Source organism: Scylla paramamosain, chromosome 39 (assembly GCF_035594125.1).
Source record: "Scylla paramamosain isolate STU-SP2022 chromosome 39, ASM3559412v1, whole genome shotgun sequence".
Lineage (NCBI taxonomy): Eukaryota > Metazoa > Arthropoda > Malacostraca > Decapoda > Portunidae > Scylla > Scylla paramamosain.
The window spans coordinates 12,484,882-12,507,381 of record NC_087189.1 but is presented as its reverse complement, the minus strand read 5'-3'; the positions used below and the strand labels follow the sequence as shown (position 1 = coordinate 12,507,381).

At 39.8% G+C, this 22,500-nt stretch overlaps 1 protein-coding gene across 2 annotated transcripts in view; it reads left to right on the top strand.

The window, feature by feature from the left end:
• Positions 1 to 22,500, top strand: part of LOC135092196 (alpha-(1,3)-fucosyltransferase 7-like) — a 43,735-nt gene that overhangs the window by 2,320 nt on the left and 18,915 nt on the right. The window contains exon 1 of one of the 2 annotated variants that reach the window (XM_063990507.1): positions 7,894 to 8,204. The exons of the other annotated variant lie outside the window; for it this stretch is intronic. Coding sequence (XP_063846577.1) covers positions 8,169 to 8,204 — 36 coding nt within the window. The 5' untranslated portion in view covers positions 7,894 to 8,168. Of the gene's footprint in view, positions 1 to 7,893; positions 8,205 to 22,500 lie in introns of those variants that run through there. 2 annotated transcript variants of the gene reach the window in all.

Genomic DNA, 22,500 nt, shown 5'->3' with positions numbered 1-22,500 from the left:
CTCAATGCCTTGCACTTCCGAGGCTCTGTAGTTAAGTGGCTACAGTGTTTCTAAGACGGACATTAATACTCGTGGTACTTTTAATCTTTTCGTAATCGACTCGTGACACTTTTATTTTTTTCGTAATCGACTCGTGGCACTTTTAATCTTTTCGTAATCGACTCGTGACACTTTTATTTTTTTCGTAATCGACTCGTGACACTTTTAATCTTTTCGTAATCAACTCGTAGTACTTTTAATTTTTTCGTAATCGACTCTTAGTACTTTTAATTTTTTCGTAATCGACTCGTAGTACTTTTATTTTTTTCGTAATCGACTCTTAGTACTTTTAATTTTTTCGTAATCGACTCTTAGTACTTTTAATTTTTTCGTAATCGACTCTTAGTACTTTTAATCTTTTCGTAATCGACTCGTGGCACTTTTAATTTCTTCGTAATCGACTCGTGGCACTTTTAATTTCTTCGTAATCGACTCGTGGCACTTTTAATTTTTTTCGTAATCGACTCTTAGTACTTTTAATTTTTTCGTAATCGACTCTTAGTACTTTTAATTTTTTCGTAATCGACTCGTGGCACTTTTAATTTTTTCGTAATCGACTCTTAGTACTTTTAATTTCTTCGTAATCGACTCGTGGCACTTTTAATTTTTTCGTAATCGACTCTTAGTACTTTTAATTTTTTCGTAATCGACTCTTAGTACTTTTAATTTTTTCGTAATCGACTCTTAGTACTTTTAATCTTTTCGTAATCGACAATACTCATTCACAAGCGATATGGAAATTTGGTCTCCCTTTCACAGTCCCTTCACTACAACCATCACCACTTCTATATCCCTAGAAAGGACCCGTGTACACAGGTGTTACATTTGAAGCACCTTTATTGCAGTCACCTCACAAGATGCAATGCTTCTTCTTCTTCATACGACCTTAATCCCACTGTATTGCAGGGTCAGCCGCTCGAGTTATCCTTCTCCATCTGTTTCTATCCATTGCATCATCTTCTTGCACTCCCAGCTTGTTCATATCACTCCTTATTACGTCTCTCCATCTTATTATCTTTCTCCCAACCCTCCTTCTCCCCCTAACCTCCACCATCATTGCCTTCCTCACTGCTTCATCCTCTTCTCTCCTTATCACGTGTCCAAAATATCTTAGTCGTGCTTCTCTCGCCTTCTTGATGCAATGCGTGAAGTCTTTATAAGCATCACCAAGAAAGTTAGCGATGGAAAGGAGTACATTTTTGCAATTTCCTCCCAGTTCAAAGATTGGACGTGGCTGTGGAACAAGTAAAGATGCCTCAGAGTGATGGGTACTTAGGGAAAGGTGTACCGAGTGGCAGACAAAGGGTTAATGAAATACAGCAACGATTTCCCCGTAGAGTTAATGAAACTTGGCGCTCGTTCACCGTAGACTTCAACAGCGGAGTAATCTGTGGGGGAAGCTTGCACGGATCCCTTACCCTTGTACACATTCAGAATTCGTCACTAAATCTGGTCATAACTTTGCCTAAGATTCACTCCTCCTTTAATTTCTGAGATATTTGGAAGACAGATAAATTTAGTTGATGGTTGTTAACATAGAACAATAAAAAAAAGGTACGGAAATAAGCGTTGATCTCTCTCTCTCTCTCTCTCTCTCTCTCTCTCTCTCTCTCTCTCTCTCTCTCTCTCTCTCTCTCTCTGGTAAAGAACATCTAAACAACAGCCTTATCTATCTGCAGAGAGAGAGAGAGAGAGAGAGAGAGAGAGAGAGAGAGAGAGAGAGAGAGAGAGAGAGAGAGAGAGAGAGAGAGAGAGAGAGAGAGAGAGAGTAAATAAAGACTTTTGCCGTAGAATGTTCCTTGTATACGTTCAGATATTTGTAATTTATATCATTAACGTATTCATGAAGTGCAAAATTTTAACTTCTATCATTGTATCTTTGTCAAATAAGAGTTATATTACATGATCTCCTTAGTAAACTTTATAAAACGTTGTATCTTATATTTGCGACAGTCGGAAACACGTCAAACATCAAGTTACTGTGAGGAAAGATGCAGCGTGGCAGATGTGAGCCGCTGTAGTCCCGTATTCTGAAGGGCTTTGCTCTCTCACCACGACTATTTTAAAAGCCGAGTTTACAAGACTGCTTCTCCTGTTAATAACATAGAAACCTTCATAATCAGTCACTAGAACCATTAATATACCCTTAAAAACACGCAATACTTCAACTACAGCATTTTGAAAGTAGTTTAAGTCAGCGCAGAAGGGTTTAAAAAAAATAGCCTCTGATTTGACATTAGTGCGCATGCGTCACCCAGTGTTGACAGATGCCACTCCTCTGCATAACGGGGGTGCTTGGGGGAGTCCTGAGGGAAGGAAGGTTGTGGTGTTGAGTGTCTTCAAACAGCGAACAGATACTTAGCGGTGAATCAATGTTGTGAGCCGAGTAGCGCATGTAAACAGCTGGGTCTGTGTTGAGGGGGAGGCAGTGGGGAAGGGGGACTGGTACAAGGAAGGGTATTAGGAGGGACAGATGAAAGACAAAGATGGGAAGGAAGAAGGAAGGACAGGTGGATGGAATAAGGGTGGGAGGAAGGATGGTAGGGAGGATGATAGGAAGGAAGGATGGAAGGCAGGAAGGAAGGAAAGAAAGAAAAAAGAAGACGGAAGAGAAAATTTGATGCTGGGAGTCTACACAATTAGAGAGAGAGAGAGAGAGAGAGAGAGAGAGAGAGAGAGAGAGAGAGAGAGAGAGAGAGAGAGAGAGAGAGAGAGAGAGAGAGAGAGAGAGAGAGAGAGAGAGAGAGAGACGAGACGAGAAAAACACCATAAATACAGGCAACACGCTATATTTTAACAGCAGTACAAATTCACATAATTATTGTACAACGCCCCAAGTCGTGAGTCACTGACATTCACACACGCAATGGAAGCAAAAGAAGACATCGGAAAACACAGCGATAAAGTGAAGATAGATAACCACTTGCTACATGATATTTCCATATGGTTCTACGATAGTTTGAGAGGCCAGAAAACAAGAACTGGGTGAAAACATCAGGAAAGGGAACACTTCAAGATAAGATAAACTGATAGTGGCCACGAGAGGTACAGGCAAAGGTTCATGAAAAAAATGTAGCAAAGGAAGATAAGATGCAACGGAAAGTGTAGATCAAGAATAGTACAAAGGTCGAAGGAAGAATATTAAGAAGACAGCAGCAGTAGCGAAAGCAGACAGCCAACAATATTTATGAAGATCTGGACACTAAACATGGACAACAGAAAGTGTGCAGTACAACAAAACAGAGAAATAAGACCAATGAAGACTTGCTACAGTACACGTGAGGCAAATTAAAGATGAACAAGGGAGACTTTTGTGTGAAGAGCAGGATACCAAACAGAGGTGGAAGAGTTAGTTTGAGACAAGGCAAATTGTAAAATATGGACAGCCAAACGATGCAAAGGTGGAAGACATCAGGGTGCAAGACGTGAAGGAAGCAACTGGAAGAATGAAGAACGGGAAATGATTTGATAGCGAAAGAATGCGTGCCAAACGAATGGAGAGAAAATACACTGGTAACAATTTACAAAGAGAAAGGGAACATCCAGAACTGTGAAAAGTACAGAGGGGTTAAGCGTATGAGCCACACAGTACTATGAAGGTATATGAAAGAGTAATGGACAAAAAAAAACTGAGAAAATGAGGAAAAAAAATGGAACTCAGTTTTGGTTTATGCCAGGAAGGAGTACAATGACAGACAGTTAATAAACGAGTACAGAGAAAAACGGAAGGGACTACATCTGGTGTTTATCGACTCGGAAAAAAGCTGACGATGGAGTACCAAGGGAAGAAGCGTGGAGGTGCAGACGGGAGAAGGGAGTGCCAGAAGAGTATGAGGGTGTGCCAGGGTGTGTGTGGAGATGTTCCCGGTGACAGTTCCCAGTGACAGTTGGACAACATCACGGGGCTGCAGAGAGTCCACACCTTTTTCAACCTGATCATGGATGTGACAGTGAGGGACGTGCTGGAGGAGGCCCCATGGACTTTGTTATTTGCCGACGAAATAGTCTTGGTTGCGGAGACCGGAGCGGAAGTGGGGAAGTTGAATAGGTGGAGGGGCGAGTTGGAAGGCAGAGAGCTGAAGACAAGTCCTGATAAAAGAGAATACATGCAGATAAGAGAACAAGATGAGGTTAAAGAAGGTGGAGGCTTTCAAGGGTGTTTGGTGTGTTCATGATCCTAGGGTTAGTTTACAAAGTGGTGAAAGATACTAAGATTCTTCCTGGGTATTTTCGTGATTCTATAGTTTCTAGGCTCTGGTGGAGGTTAGGATTTTCATTGATGTTTTCGTGATTATAGAGTTTAATAGTAATGCACCGCTAACTGATAAAAACACAGACGAAAACAACAATCTACATAAATCTACATAAATGGCCTTAACCCTCTTGCTTCTATGAGACTCTTTCGTCGACTCTCACAGCACGATAGAAATTGTTTGCAAGAAGAAGACGCACGAGGGAAAACAAAGAATAAGAAGTTAATTTAGTCCTTTTTTTCCCTCTTTGTTTCCTGTTTACACTTCAGAACTAGCACAGAAAAGAGCGAAAAAGTGCCTAAACAGTTATAGTGTTAAAGGGAGCATTTATGTAGCAGTGGAGGGGTTAAAAGACATCCTGGAGGGAGAGCAAATCGTTAAGGCGTTAAAGGGAGCATTTCTGTAGCAGTGGAGGGGTTAAAAGACATCCTGGGGGGAGAGCAAAGCGCTTTAATACACGGTTCACGCAATGCTACCGGAAGAACACAGTTTATTGAGGCAGAAGTCCGTATTCAGAAACGCACTACTCTCTCACCACAACTATTCTCCAAGGCCACAGGAATGGTTAGCCGGGTCCTCAAGGGTGTTTGGCCTGTTAATAATGTAGAAATCTTGTTATTCTGTCACTAGAACCATAGAAACATCCTTAAAAACCTGTGCCACTTCAATCAGAGCCTCTTGAAAGTAGTGGAGTTAAGGTGCGGAAGTGTTTCAGTCTATAGCCCAAAATATAATGATGAAAAGTGAAGGAAGGAATACATAGCTACCGTAGAACCCCGTAAGAAAGATGGAAAAAGAAGAAATGAGGAAGAAAAATGCAAAAAAAAAAAAAAAAAAGGAAGAAAATGACTAGAATCACAGAAACACGATGAAAAAAGAAATGAGGAAGAAAAATGCTAAAAAAAAAGGAAGGAAAATGACTAGAATAACAGAAACACGATGAAAAAAGAAATGAGGAAGGAAAATGAAAAAAAAAGGAAGGAAAAGGACTAGAATAACAGAAACACGATGAAAAAAGAAATGAGGAAGAAAAATGCAGAAAAGGAAGAAAAAAGACTAGAATAACAGAAACACGATGAAAAAAGAAATGAGGAAGAAAAATGCAGGAAAGGAAGAAAAAAGACTAGAATAACAGAAACACGATGAAAAAAGAAATGAGGAAGAAAAATGCAAAAAAAAAGGAAGAAAATGACTAGAATAACAGAAACACGATGAAAAAAGAAATGAAGAAAAATGCAGAAAAGGAAGAAAAAAGACTAGAATCACAGAAACACGATGAAAAAAGAAGAAATGAGGTAGAAAAATGCAAAAAAAAAAAAGGAAGAAAATGACTAGAATAACAGAAACACGATGAAAAAAGAAATGAGGAAGAAAAATGCAGAAAAGGAAGAAAAAAGACTAGAATAACAGAAACACGATGAAAAAAGAAAAAATGAGGTAGAAAAATGCAAAAAAAAGGAAGAAAAAGGACTAGAATCACAGAAACACGATGAAAAAAAGAAATGAGGAAGAAAAATGCAGAAAAGGAAGAAAAAAGACTAGAATAACAGAAACACGATGAAAAAAGAAATGAGAAAGAAAAATGCAAAAAAAAGGAAGAAAATGACTAGAATCACAGAAACACGATGAAAAAAGAAAAAATGAGGTAGAAAAATGCAAAAAAAAAGGAAGAAAAAGGACTAGAATCACAGAAACACCCTTGATTAAAAAAAAAAAAAACTTGGCACTTCAACTAGAGCCTTTTGAAAGTAGTGAAGATACTGCGATGAGAAATTTCAGAATATGACCCGCGAGAGAGAGAGAGAGAGAGAGAGAGAGAGAGAGAGAGAGAGAGAGAGAGAGAGAGAGAGAGAGAGAGAGAGCGGAAGGAAGACAAGCTACGGATGTACGGCGGGAATAATAACCAAGGCAATTACTTCCGCTGTGAGAGTAACGGTGCTGTGGTTTTGCCCCTTTCCTTCTCTCTATCTCTCTCTCTCTCTCTCTCTCTCTCTCTCTCTCTCTCTCTCTCTCTCTCTCTCTCTCTCTCTCTCTCACGTTCAACACACAAACGATTTCCCGTGTTCAGCTAAATATCAGCAACATTTGTGTGTGTGTGTGTGTGTGTGTGTGTGTGTGTGTGTGTGTGTGTGTGTGTGTGTGTGTGTACCTTAGTGATGTAATGCAAACTCCAGGGTCTCTCTCTCTCTCTCTCTCTCTCTCTCTCTCTCTCTCTCTCTCTCTCTGTCTCGCTAAATCAACAGACAAGTGGGAAGAGAGAGAGAGAGAGAGAGAGAGAGAGAGAGAGAGAGAGAGAGAGAGAGAGAGAGAGAGAGAGAGAGAGAGAGAGAGAGAGAGAGAGAGAGAGAGAGAGAGAGAGAGAGAATCAATATTTGGATCCTGCGTCAGCAAATCCAAGGTTGTTCTTCTCTCGAGTCACGCAGGAAGAGGAAGAGGAGGAGGAGGAGGAGGAGGAGGAGGAGGAGGAAAAGAAGAAGAGGATAAAGGAGCAAATTCACATACGCTTTCATTCATTTCTTCCGGATATTTCGTCATCATCATCATCATCATCATCATCATCATCATCATCATCATCATCATCATAGTCATCATCATTTACTCTTTGTTACACGTAATAGTAGCAATCGTAGTGGCTGTGGTGGTAGTAGTAGCAGTAGTAGCAGTAGTAGTAGTAGTAGTAGTGATGGTGGTGGTATTATTATCATTATTATTATTATTAGTAGTAGTAGTAGTAGTAGTAGTAGTGATGGTGGTGGTATTATTATCATTATTATTAGTAGTAGTAATAGTAGTAATAGTAGTAGTAGTAGTAGTAGTAGTAGTAGTAGTAGTAGTAGTAGTAGTAGTCGAAGTAATAGTAGTAGTAGTAGCAGGAGCAGCAGCAGCACTAGTAGTAGAAAACAAGACAACAACAACAACAACAACAACAACAACAACAACAACAACCAAAACAGTAAAGAAAAAAAGGTATGTTAACTTCATTACATTAAACAAAGAAAAATGAAAAGAAAAAACATCACGAAAAGAAAACGATAAAAAGAGAGGGTGATAATTTTAAAGAAGGTTAATCTCGCGTTAGGTCAGAGAAGAAGTCCAGTTAAATTTAGTAAGTCTGATAATACAAGGTGAACATCGAGGCGCTGAGGTGTACAGTCACTTCATTAGGTGTGTATTGCTTATGGCTGTACAGGTAAATTTGCACAGGTGTGTGTGTGTGTGTGTGTGTGTGTGTGTGTGTGTGTGTGTGTGTGTGTGTGTGTGTGTGTGGGGCTCCTACGTGTATGTCCACGTTCACACACACACACACACACACACACACACACACACACACACACACACACACACACACACACACACACACACACAAGTAGTAATAAATGAGTAAAATTTTCCTGAAATAATCACTTCTTACTGCTAATACTGTATTTACATGACACTTTACTACTACTACTACTAATAATAATAATGATAATAATAATGATAATAATAACTAATGAGGCACATTGCAAAAAAATGAGAGAGAGAGAGAGAGAGAGAGAGAGAGAGAGAGAGAGAGAGAGAGAGAGAGAGAGAGAGAGAGAGAGAGAGAGAGAGAGAGAGAGAGATACACCTCCTTAATACACAAAACACATCATCTCATACGCCTGGCAGCACACCACTCCCATACCCCCACCCGACAAGCACACAACTCCTGAAGGCGACGCAGAAGAGGATGCGGTACGACACTTTCTCCCTTGCACTGCTTGTTGCCAGACGTTGAAACACGAGAGGAGGGAGGGAGGGAGTCAGTGAGTCTGGCCGGTCAGTAATGATTAGGATGGTAGTGCGCTAGGGTATACACACCACGGCTCCTCTGCGCCGCCCCTTGGCCATTGAATGTCAATACGTAACATGCTACTGGATAAATTTACGGTAAGGGTAGTGTTAGTGATTTACTGAAAGCCACAGAGCAAGGGTACTTATTGATAGCAACTCTGTTTTGGGTGTTGATCTAATTAGTTATTTGTTCATGTGGTTTTCCTCACTCTTTTTTCATAGTAAGAGACGGAATGACTGTGGTAAAGGTGGTGATGAGAGGCAAAGGTGTGTACGTGATATACAGAACCAAAGAGCGAAGAAATTAATAGACAGCACCACTCTTTTACTAATTAATTTGTATTTTTCAATGTTTTTTTTTTCTATGAAGAGACGAGCTGACTAAAGGAAATGTGGTGATAGAGAGAAAGGTGTGTATTTGACTCGTTATACACCTGTCTTGTAATGAGATGTAATTTTTTTTTCCTATCAATAGGGACGGACTGATGATGAGAGAGAGAAAGATGTGTATTTGATTCGTTATACACCTGTCCTGTAATGAGATATGCATTCGTGACTGCCTGCCTGGCTCACCTTCTCATAACAGGAACTGACGAAAATATAGTTTTCTGAACTGAGACTGTGGAGGACATGACACTACAGATACAACGGCAACACGCGAGCATCGATCAGCCCTGTGTGTGTGTGTGCGTGTGTGTGTGTGTGTGTGTGTGTGTGTGTGTGTGTGTGTGTGTGTGTGTGTGTGTGTGTGTACGTAATCTCACACCCCGCTCTGCCATAAGTAGGTCGAATTACTGAGTTCTATCCTTGTTTCTTAAATTTCATCATCTATTAGTTAGTCGTAATGAATAAGATAAGCATAATTGTGTTGGATGAACATTTAAATATCGAGAAGCATCATCTTTAACTGGCGTTTGATAAAATAGAAGTGTTAAAAGTAGAAGTCCCGAAGTAATATCTAAGTTATATCTGGTCAGACTTCATTTAGACTACACTGTGCAGTTCTGGTCCCCACATTACAGGAAGGATACATGTCTATTAGAATCAGTACAGAGGAGAATGACTAAAAGGATACAAGGGATGATGAGTATTCCTTACGAGGCGAGACTGAAGCTGTTAAATTTACATTCTTTAGAGAGACGTAAGTTAAGAGGGGACCTGATAGAAGTCTTTAAGTGGTATAAGGGTTATAACAAGGGGGGCGTAAGCAACATTCTTAGAATCAGCAACCAGGATAGAACAAGAAATATCGGGTTCAAGCTTGAAAAATTTAGGTTTAAAAAAGAGATAGGAAGGAACTGGTTCTCAAATAGAGTGGTAGATGAATGCAATGGACTCAGTAATCAAGTTGTTAGTGCTGAGTCATTAGGGAGCTTTAAGAGAAGATTAGACAGATTCATGGATGGGGATGATAGGTGGAAATAAGTAGACATATTTCATACAGAGACTGCCACGTGTAGGCCTGATGGCTTCTTGCAGCTTCCCTTATTTCTTGTGTTCTAATGTTCTAAATCTATAACGTGGATGAAAAGCCTGATTTCGCTTCAAGCGCTTCCTCTTCTGGCTTTGTCTTACTGATTGAAAACTTCTCTTGACCCGCACTCCTCTCACTGACACATTCAGAAACACTTCTGCGCCGCACCTTCGCTACATTCAAGACTCTAGTTGAAGTGACACTGGTTTGCAAGGGTGTTTTTTACGGTTCTAGTGATAGATTAATAAGAATTCTACATTATTAACAGGAAAAACAGCCTTGAAAACCTGGCTAATCATCTGTGGCCTTTGAAAATGGTCGTGGTGAGAGAGCAGAGCGTTTCTAAATACGGGGCCACTCTCTCAGCCATGTCACCCCGCAGGCACTGTACTGGCCCTCAACTACGAAACGGCACTAAAATGGCACTCTTTCTTATCCATACCTACTGAACACCCTCCTTTGGCACTCTGGACACCGCTCACTGGCACTACACTGGCACTCTTTGACAACTGGCAATTAAGTGGACCTTTTTGTTATTTTGTTTCCTCATAACTCTGGTGCCCTTGGCTAGTGACCTTATTGAGAAAAAAAAAAAAAAGCACTTCTATTAAACGGCTCTCCAATGGCACTCCTTCTGACCCTCATCTCACTCCAAGGACATCATTTCTGGCACTCACGTATTGAACAGCGCCCCCCCTCCCACGATTTATGGGCCACACTTCACTTCATAGCCACCCCACGAGTCCCTCCACACAGTCATTTAAATTCCATACTCTCTCTATAGCAGTCTACATGGCCCCCTCTTGGTCTACATTCAGTTATATTGCCGTAATTTATTGCAGACAACCTCATAAGTGCCAACACAACACGTCTGCTGCTGCTGCTAATGTTTGGTCTTCCTTCGCGTTCATTTGTGTTCGTAATCAGGCTCTAAGTGAAGCCAAGTGGAGCTTTGATCTTGTATTGATATAGTCGTGGTGAGAAACTGAGCCATGTTTAGGTTTTCCTTTAGCCTTACGTGAGAGAGAGAGAGAGAGAGAGAGAGAGAGAGAGAGAGAGAGAGAGAGAGAGAGAGAGAGAGAGAGAGAGAGAGAGTGGATGCAGTACATGTATATTCAAAATTCATATTAAGCTTGATGAGTATGCTTACAGGTGTTGAGCAGTAGTATGTGTATTGCATAGATGAGACGTGTTAAGACTCACACACCTGCTCACCCGCATGCACCTCGCAGACCTGAGTGGTGAGCGACACACACACCACCACCACCACCACCACCACCACCACCACCCTGACCTCACCCATACATCTGCAGTCTTCTCAAACGTTTCACTCTCTTATTTCCACAACTTGCAGCAGACCCTAGTGGAAGCCTTTGGGGTTTTCAGGAGTGTTTCCATGTTTCTAGTGATTGTCTAACGAGCAACTTATACAGCGTCGGAATTTTTTTTTTTTTTTTTTTTAAGAAAATCGATTTATTTTAATTAAATCGGATCTTTCTTATTTAAAATTATTTCTTTATTTCAATTATTTTAGTGCAATAGTCGTTGTTTGTTGGCAGTGATTGTTTGTGTGTGTTATGAAGCCATCTTGTTGTGTTAAACTTGGCCAATGTTAAATGAAACCACAGTTTAACAAACATTACCCAATATTTATTATTTTTCTTTCACATAAAAATCACAAGTAGGACTAACAGTTGAATCGGAATTGTTACGTTAAAATGATTAACTTACTTTGCATCAAACAAATAATTAAGTCCATTAAACTTCTTAATTACTTGCTTTCTTCTTTTATGCATTTTAACATTTTTGTTGTAAGAGATGGCAATGATTGACTGGTGCCCGACTTGCTGCACAACCAGTGCAGGAGCAGTACACTCAGTACAGGACCAGTACACTTCATACTTTTCCTGTCTAGTTGCTTCACATCTTCCTTGTTACTCTCAATATAACACTTAAATCATTTTTAATACAGTATATTTAATTTTGATTTAAATCACGATTTTTTTTGTTTACTATGATTCAAATCGATTTAAATGATTTGATTTAAATCAGAGCAAGCCTGATACTACACCACCAACGGGAGAAAACATGACGAGAGCCCGTCAGTCCCCGTGGCTCCTACAAACCAAGCGTCCTAACCTAAGGAACACTAAGCTAACCTAACCAAGCCTAACATAACGTTACCTTAACTTAAGCTAACTTTATCAAACTGACCTAACTTGACCAAACATAACGACATGAATACAATGAGAGCAACACATGAATGATACGTCCCATTAATGATGACAACAAACGAATAGGAAATGAATAACTACCTGCACTACTGAATCTAACCTAACCTAATCTAACCAAACCTAACTAAACCAATAGTAATGAGAATGACACAAGCGATGAATGATGAATACAAATGAATAGGAAATAAATAACAAACTAGCTGCACTATTTAATCTAACCTAACCTAACTTGAACAAATGAACAACTAACTGCACCAGTGAATCTAACCTAACATAGCTTGACCAAACAGAACAAATAAGAATGACAACTGAGGATGGGTGGCAATAATAAAAGGCTCTACTTGAAGTGACACGGGCACTTAAAGGTGTTTCTACGGTTTCTGTGAGAGATTAACAAGATTTCTACATTACTAACAGGAAAAACACTCTTAAGAACCCGGCTTATTGCGTTTCTGACCTTGGAAAATAGCAGAGGTGAGAGAGCAGGGCGTTTACAAATACGGGCCTTTTTAGTAATATAGATTTTAAAGGTGTTCCTACGGCTTTAGTGAGAGATTAACAAGATTTCTACATTATTAACAAAACAAATGCTCTTGAGAACCCGGCTTATTGTGTTTTAGGCCTTGAAAACACTTGGGGTGAGAGAATAGTGTTTATAAATTCAGGTCTTTTTAATAAGTTACATAGATTTTAAAGGTGTTTCTACGGTTTTAGTGAGAGATTAACAAAATTTTTACATCATTAACAAAACACTCTTGAGAACGCGGCTTATCGTGTTCGTGGTCTTGAAAACACTTGGGGTGCCGCACAACGTTTCTGAGACCTTGGGAACAGGAAAGATCAAGGAGCACCGGGCAGGGATGACTTTTCTTATCGCCACGTTGGCAGTGAATGATTTCCGTCGCACTCTGCACACTCAGGCCCTGCTGGGAGAATGAAAGTAGTGGTGGGCATGCTGCTGTGGTGCTTGCGTCTTCTTCTTCTTTTTCTTCTTTCTTGTTACCTGTTTTCTTTTTTCTTTTTTTCTTTTTTTGTCTAGGTCTTTTCGTTTTTTTTCTTTTCTTCTTGTTTTTTTTTTTGTTGTTGTTGGTGGTGGTGGTGCTGTTGTTGTTGTTCTCCTCGGTCTTTTTCTTGGCCTTTTTATTGCTGCTGCTGCTGCTGCTGCTGCTGCTGTTGTTGTTGTTATTATTCTTGGTCTTGTTCTTCTTGGTCTTATTTTGGCCTTGTTCTTTTTTTTTTTCCGCAACTCCTCCTCCTTCTTTTCTCCTCCTCCTCCTTCACCTTCATAATCATCATTATCTCCACTGAACCCTCGTTTCATGTTCCCTCCTTCATTCCTCGTTGCTTAAAAAAAAAAAATATACATATATATATATATATATATATATATATATATATATATATATATATATATATATATATATATATATATATATATATATATATATATATATATATAAATGAATTGGTTCTTGAATAGAGTGGAAGATGAATGGAATGTACTCAGTACTTAGGTTGTTACTGTAGTGCTGAGTCATTAAGAAGCTTTTAAAAGAAGATTATACAAATTTATGGATTGGAATGACAGGTGGACACAGGTGCAGCTGCGGCCAGAAGTCTTGTAACCTGTCTGTTCTTTGACTATGTTAAGCGTGTTGCCTCAGTCTTACGCCCTCTTATCTGTTTGGAATCTTTCATTTTTAAGGTTTTGTGAGGTGACAGGCAGCACACTGGAGGACTTACGGTGGAGGCGACACGCTCAAGTTAGTGGGAAGGAATACGGCAGGTGAACGATCTTTTGGTAGTGACTGTACGTTTTCTTCAGGGATTGCCACGTACATGTAGACCTGGCGACTTCTTGCACCAACCCCTACTTTCATCTTCTTATCCCTCTCCCTGTCTCCCTTGTCGTGGCTTGAAAAAAATTATCTATCTTTTATCTTATCTTTTATCTTTCTATTTACAGTGAATAAAGAGATAAAGGATTAGATAACAGACGTGTATAATAAGAAAAAAAAAAAAACGTCAAATTATGATGTTTGGCACAACATATGAGAGAGAGAGAGAGAGAGAGAGAGAGAGAGAGAGAGAGAGAGAGAGAGAGAGAGAGAGAGAGAGAGAGAGAGAGAGAGAGAGAGAGAGAGAGAGAGAGAGAGAGAGAGAGAGCAGTAAACGTAAAATAAGGTAAGAATACAAGAAACAAAACATAAATAAAGCGGGAATAGAAAAAAATAAATAAAGAATGAAGACGAGACAGGAAAAGAAAAGATAGACACACGAAAAAAAAAATAAATAGAATAAAATGCAAAAGAAAAAAAAAAAAGAAAAAAAAATAAGAATAGGGAAGAGAGACACAACACGAAATACAAAGCTGAAGAAAAAGGAGATAAAAAAACTATAAATAAATAAATAAATAGATAAATATGAATGATTAAAAAATAGTCATAAAAAGAAAGAAAGAACAATACCAAAACAAACATAACATGAAAAAAAACGAAAACAGAAAACGAGGAAAAAAAAACTGCATTAATATAAAAAAAAAAAGGAAAAAGACACGAAATCTTAAGAACTTTGTAATATATATATACAAGACTGTCTCTCCGGCTGTCCGTCTGTCTGTATGCCTGTCGATATAGCAGTGATGGGCTGTGGGAATAACGACAGAAAGGAGAGCTTGATAAGAGGTGTTGTTTAGGTTAGAGAGAAGCCTTGGTGACTACATAAAGGCGTGCGGTACGTGGTCTGTGTGGTGATGGTGGTGGTTTGGTTTGTGGTGATGCGCAGTCGTGTGGTGAGGTGTGTAGTGCTTGTGGTGTGTGGTGGTTGATGTGTACTGGTGTGTGGTGGTGGTGGTGGTGTGCTGTGGTGCTGTGTGGTGAAGTGGTGTGTGGTGAATGGTGAAATTAAAAGCGATGAGGTCATACGCACATTCCGAGTGACCTTTTCTTCCTCATCGTTATTACCTTGACCTTTGTGTGTGTGTGCGTGTGTGTGTGTGTATGTGTGTGTAAGGCCCTTTCGCTCAGGAACTCAAGGTAACATCCGGGTTGGCAAAGCCGATTTCACTCCCTGCCTCACCTGGGGGAACGACAGGTGTGTACTGGTGGTGATGGTGATGATAGTGTCTTGGAGGTCAAATGTGGTGTTCACGTTGGCATTTAGTTGTAACTTATATGGTGTAAGTGTGACTGTGAAGTGTGGTGGTGACTTAAATGGTGTATGAATGCTCAGTGGTAGAATTGATGGTGACAATGTGATAGTGATGCCAAACATGCAATATACTCTGGATAATGACGGGAATGGTGAAGTGAAGTAGTGAATGGCTGATATCATGTTGTTGGTGGAAATGTGTCAGCTCGTAGTGGTGATGAAGCAGTTGTGATAATGGTGGTGATACAGAATGAATTATGATTGGATAAGATGATGATAATGACAGACGTGAGTATTTCCTTAAAGAGAACCAACACCTACTTTCTGGAAGTTAATGCTGGAATTACTACTGTTTTCTTGCCAGGTGTGTGTGTGTGTGTGTGTGTGTGTGTGTGTGTGTGTGTGTGTGTGTGTGTGTGTGTGTGAAGAGACCAAGATACACACACACACACACACAGTAAAGAGCAGAGATACAGCAAAAATGAAAGTGACAGGAAGAAGAAAGAAGAAAAAAACGAAGAAAAAAAAAAGGGAGAAAGGATAAGTTGAATAAACAAATAAACAAGTAAAAGAAAAAAAAGAAGATAAAGATGAAAAATAGAAAAAAAAGGAGAACGTAGGAAGAAAAGAGTAGATTATATAAGAAAATGAAACGAGAGAGAGAGAGAGAGAGAGAGAGAGAGAGAGAGAGAGAGAGAGAGAGAGAGAGTCTGTTTATCCCAATCTTCTCTCCTCTCATCACAAATCTATTCTGGGCCACTTCAAAACAAACCTATCTGCTCATCTACTTCCCTGCTTATCCCACTAATCTCTCCCTCCCTTGGCCGCTACTTGAGTGACAGCAGAGTATAAATAAACGTCACAGTGAAGAGCCGCCAAGGTCACCTCAGTACCTGGGGAGTTCACATTAGAGTAGAGGTAAATGAGGAAGTCATGTGTGTGTGTGTGTGTGTGTGTGTGTGTGTGTGTGTGTGTGTGTGTGTGTGTGTGTGTGTGTGTGTGTGTGTGTGTGTGTGTGTGTGTGCTGGTGGGTGAGTGTGTGCGTGTGGTTATGTACGAGTATGTAAGTTACTTTGAGGGTGAATGTGAATGTGATTGTTGTTGTTGTTGTTGTTGTTGTTGTTGTTGTTGTTGTTGTTGCTGCTGCTGTTGTTGTTGTAAGTCTTCTCTGTATTTGTTCAACTTTCTTAATTGCCTTACAAGTTTTTTGTGTACACTATAATGTGCACAATCTCTCTCTCTCTCTCTCTCTCTCTCTCTCTCTCTCTCTCTCTCTCTCTCTCTCTCTCTCTCTCTCTCTCTCTCTCTCCCTCTCTCTCTCTCTGTGTGTGTGTGTGTGTGTGTGTGTGTGTGTGTGTGTGTGTGTGTGTGTGGTTAAAAGTGAAAGTAATACTCAGACAGGAAATGTGAACAGGTGACTCGCAAGGTCTATGCGAATATTATTACTTCTATTATTATTATTATTATTATTATTATTATTATTATTATTATTATTATTATTATTATCATCATTATTATTATGATTATTATCATTATTATTATCATCATCATCATCATCATCAACATCATCATCATCATCATTACTACTACCACTACTATTAAATCAACAACAACGACAACAACAACAACAACAACAACAACTACTACTACTACTACTACTACTACTACTACTACTACCATAATATACTACAGTAAGACCAGGCGGCCACGGTGGGTCAGGGTGTGGGAGCAACGCTGCCTCTTTTCCCAAAACAAGGTCAGGTGGGTCGCCTCCCAGGGGACGCGTGGCAGGACGTTCCTGTCAGGGCGGGGGCACCCACGCCTCGCCGTTCCTAATGAGTTCAACGTTTTATGTTCATTATTTATTTTCGTTAAGTGAATGTATATATTTCCAACTTATATTCCTTTAAATTATCATATAACACGACACATTTGCCCACGTTAAACCTGTTGAGTCAACAAAAGCAGCGTGTCAGAGCGAGGTCACCGCCTCACCCGTGGTGGCCAGGCTGGCTGGCTGGATGTGTTGACCTTCATGACGAGTTTATCGTTTTTTTTTTTGAGACTGCCTTCCAAATATAGTTATACACAACATAGTTGCCCACCTTAAAACAGCTATAAAAGTTAATGAGAATAAAATTTTCTCAGAGCGGTTTACACGGGACAATTTTCCCTCCCGGCCAGCTCCAGCCACCCAGAGCTGCCGGTGGGTTTCACTTAAAGGTATTCACACGATGGAGAGTAGCCGCCGCCCTGCTGTATCAAAACAATCAGGATGGAATCCTCCGACGAGTGGCTGCTGTAGCGCTGATTCTGCTGTGCTTGAAGAGAGAGAGAGAGAGAGAGAGAGAGAGAGAGAGAGAGAGAGAGAGAGAGAGAGAGAGAGAGAGAGAGAGAGAGAGAGAGAGAGAAACGGTTGTGGACTCTTTTCTGGCTAGCGAGAAGGATACAAACAGTGTCTCTTACAAACTCTTGCGAGAGTACACGAGGGCCACACGCGTGCTGGCTTCCTCACCTGATCATGTAAACAAACCAGTTCCGCGTCTGTTTTCCAAAACACTGTACAATATCTATGCCACGTTTGTTCATATCTATATCGATCTATCTATCTATCTATATCATATATATATATATATATATATATATATATATATATATATATATATATATATATATATATATATATATATATATATATATAATTACCTTATGTTTTGCGAGATATTATTATATTTCATTATTTGTATAATTAGTTAATGATGATTGATGAATTGTAATTTGTGTGGCTGTAGTGGTTGTTAGAATGGTAATTAACGCGCATTAAGACTGTCAGTCGTTTGGGAGTGTACAAGTGGGTGGTTACTTGGTGTTCAGTCGTGACTGGTGACCACGCCAATGCCACATCACCACCTCAAGTCAGTCCGCGGCGGCGGCCACTGGGTGTCCTTAACAGGATGTCCTTAACAGAGAAGGAGAACAGGCGGGTGTGCATGCGTTTGTGTGAACAATACAATGGTGTATTTTGTGTGATCACCACATTGTTGTTATACGTGAGTCCAGCAGTCACAGGATAACGGTCATAGTATTGTTCACTGTGTCCTACAGTCTACTGAGGCTTATCTGAAATTTAAGTGTTGTTCTGGTGTGACCTTAAGTGTAACGGGTTGATTTGGAGGGCATGCCCCAGGGAAAGGTTGATGCGGTGATTTAATGAGCGTCTGACAACCGTTGCAGTGGCATGGGAGGCACCTTCCCTTATGTGGCCTCAGGAGCCATGCACTCACTGAATAGTCCAAGAAAGGTGGAGGAGTTATTGCTGTGAATTATCTAATGTACTGTATCTATGCAATCAAGATATGCCAAAGTTTGTACGTGTTACTGTATCTTCTTGTTATGGGGAGATTAGTGACTGACTGGTATTCCCGAGACAGAAACTTAAGGAAATAAACTGTTGGGACGGACTCCACCCCCACGCTCCCCTGGCTGCTGACACACTGCTTAGTGCTTCATCTTACTGGTGAATAAGCCTCTTACATGCATCACGGACGTCACCCGCCGTACTTGTAGGAAAAGCCGCCAAATTGGTCTGGCCTTACTACACTGTATACTACTACTACTACTACTACTACTACTACTACTACTACTACTACTACTACTACTACTATTGCTACTACTACTGCTACAACTGCTACTACTACTACTACTACTACTACTGCTACTACTGCCACTACTACTACTACTGCTATTACTACTGCTGCTACTACTACAACTACTACTACTACTACTACTACTACTACTATTGCTACTACTACTACTGCTACTACTGCTACTACTACTGCTACTACTACTACTGCTACTACTACTACTACTACTAATAGGAATTAATGTTTTTGTACAATTTCATGAAAATGGAAGACAGTAGAAATTTAACGTGTGTTTCATATAATTGTGAATATGCAGATGATTTAAGGGCACCGTTCCTAAGTGAGCTTTATAATCAAAGTGATTTTTTTTTAATCCAGGAGCATGGTTTGTTTATGAGTCAGCTTGATTGGTTTTATGGAGTGGGTGAGGGTGTGAATGTGCACGGGGTCAGCGCCATGGAGGAGGGTCGGCTGGTGCGGGGTAGGCCGCACGGCGGAGCAGCCATCCTGTGGCGTGACTCCAAGCGGTTTCGTGTCACTCCTGTACCTTATGAATCCAAACGATTGTGTGCTGTTCGAGTTCATTTACCAGAACAAACGGGTTTGGTGATATGTGTATATATGCCCTGTGATGATCAAAGAAGTGACCAAAATGTGAATGAATATGTAAATATACTGAGTGATATAGCAGTTCTTAGTCTTAGTAATGATATAGATTTTATATTAGTAGGTGGTGATTTTAATACTGATTTTAGCCGTGTTACGCCCCAGACACGGGCCTTTGTTAAATTTATCGATGAGTACAGGTTTTATTGTTGTGATAATGATGCCTTATCCACAGTTGCTTATACTTATTGCAGTAAAGGAAATAATTTTAAATCCCTGATAGATCATTTTTTGATATCAGACAATATATCTAACTTCCTTCAGACTTATACTACTATTGATTCTGTAAACAATCCATCAGACCATATAGCTATAAAGTGTGTTTTAGATGTTACTATTTCTTATAATGTGGAAAATATTGAGCATGAGACCTTCGAGCGCATATGTTGGCATAAGGCAAATACTGAGGATATATTAAGGTATAAAGAGTTAGTCACTGGATATCTGTTAAATGTTCCCCTACCGGAAGATATGTTAATGTGTAGAAATAATATGTGCACCCAGCATGAAATGGAAATAGCAGCATTTTATGATCATATCACCAATGCACTTATAAAGGCAAGTAATGAGTGTATACCAAGGACAAATTGTGGGAGAGTTAAGAAAATTGTGCCAGGCTGGAATGATTGTGTTGAGGGTTATTTTCGCACTGCTTTGTTTTGGCACAGGTTATGGGTAGACAGTGAACGACCTCAGCAAGGTCTCATTGCCGAAATACGCCGTACAACACGTAAATGTTATCACCAAGCACGCAAGATGGTTATAAAGCAAGAAGAGTTAATAACTACAGAGAAATTAGCTGAGAGTTTGCAGGCTAGTGCTTCTGGTAGACAGTTTTGGAGATCTGTAAGAAACAAGGGAAAACAGAAGAAAAAAACGCCTAAGGCAGTTGATGGAAAACATTGTCCTAAAGATATAGCTGATTTATTTAAAGGAAAGTTTGAAGAGCTTTACAACAGTACCTCATACGATACAAATGAGATGGATAGCTTAAAATTTGCCATCAACAGTGTAATTTCTTGTCAGAAAAATAGTAATGAAAGTATACTCTTGATTACGCCTGATGAGGTGCGTCAAGCACTGCGGAGAGTGAGGCCTGGAAAGGGAGAAGGTGAGGGTGACCTGATGTCTGACCATCTCATACATGCTGGTGATGTGTTATACGGACACTTGTCTGTACTGTTTTCAGCCATGTTGAGGCACGGTTTCTCTCCCCACAGCATGATGAAAGGGGTTATGATACCGCTTCCTAAAGGTCGTTGGGCAAATCTTAATACCAGTGAAAATTACAGAGCGATTACTCTTAGTAGTTTGATGAGTAAAATACTGGATAATATTGTATTGATGAGAGAAAGGGATAAACTATTGACCAATGATTTGCAGTTTGGGTTCAAAGAAGGAACATCCTCTACTATGTGTACAGCAATGGTGAGAGAAACTGTGTCTTATTATGTATCTAAAGGTACAACTGTTTATGGGTTTACTTTAGATGCAAGCAAGGCTTTCGACAGAGTTAATTATTGCAAATTATTTGATATTCTATTGAAACGTAATGTATGTCCTCTTATATGTAGATTATTGTTAAACATGTACGTAAATCAAAAACTAAGCGTAAGATGGAATGACTTACTGTCTAGTACATTTGAAGTGAGTAATGGAGTCAAACAAGGTGGTGTGATCTCTCCTATACTGTATTGTGTTTATGTAGACGGGTTACTCACGGAATTGCGAGACTCTGGCGTTGGCTGCTACATGGGTGGCACCTATGCAGGAGCCTTCGGGTTTGCTGATGACCTAAAAGGTCTAGCACCAAGTGTTTTTGCTCTCAAGAAGATGATAAGCATCTGTGTAGATTATGCATCGAGATATGACATTGTGTATAACGAGAAGAAAAGCAAATTAATAGTTTTCCACGGTAATAAAAGAAGTAATATAATTCCTAATGTAGAAATTAATGGTAAAACTATTGATATTATGGAGGAAATTGTACACCTGGGAAATGTTTTAGGAAGAAATATTTTTAAATGTGATACTTCTAAATGTGTGACTGATTTTTATCGACAATGTAATTCATTTTTATCCCGTTTTAAGGGTGGACTGTCACATGTAAGAAATACTTTGTTTTTTAAATATTGTTCTAGTTTTTATGGTAGTCAACTTTTAAATGTGTGTGATGGTAGCATGGAAGCGGTGTACCGAGCGTGGAGGGTTGCAGTGCGTCGAGTGTGGAAGCTGCCCTGGACCACACACTGTAGTCTGCTTCCTCACATTGCTAATGTTATGCCCCCAGAAATGTGGTTCGCAAAACGGGAGATTGCTTTTATAAACCAAATATTAACATCAGACAATATGGTTATAAGAACAATAGGAAGAATGGGGGTTTATGGAAGACATTCAATAATGGGCAGTAATGTAAGATATCTTTCATACAAATTTAATATGAATATTGGAGACATCAATAAGGTTTGGACGCAGCTGCAGTGTGACCAGTACGAACTTGCACGGACTGGTGCACAAATTCGTGAATTGTGTTTGATGAGGGATAGATGTGATACCACAATCTTAGATGTAAGGGAAACTAAGATGTTGATTGATGCTTTGTGCACCGAGTGACGTCGGATTCAGTATGATATTGTCTAATTTAGTATAAATTTATGTCTTTTTTTTTAATAATTAAATGAAATGTTTTTCTTTCTTTTAGTTTTAGTATGTATTTTAGTTTGTGTACACATCTTGTGTGAATAAAGAATATTGAACTATTACTACTACTGCTACTACTACTGCTACTACTGCTACTACTACTACTACTACTACAGTAAAATCCCTCTCATCCGGCATTCGAGTATCCGGCAGCTTCAAGTATCCGGCACATTTTTCCCCGAGCCTTAAAATCAATAAAAAATCAATGTGTACTCATAAAATCGATTAAAATTCCCGCGCGAGGCATACTTTGTCCCCTCACCACCAGACCGCACTGCTTCGCGCCTCCTGCGGCCCACTGCACTGTGTTTACTCAGTGACTCAGTCCCGCGTGTGCACTGTTTATCGCCTGACGCCTTCATCATGCCTAAAGTTGTAGAAAAGAGGAAGTGTGTTGTGCTTACACTTAAGCAGCTGATCAGATCAGCTGATCTTTGTTATGGTAAGATGCGTGAGTGTAGGGTGGTGATTGTGGACATAATTTCACTTCTATTCAAGTATCCGGCAATATTCAAATATCCGGC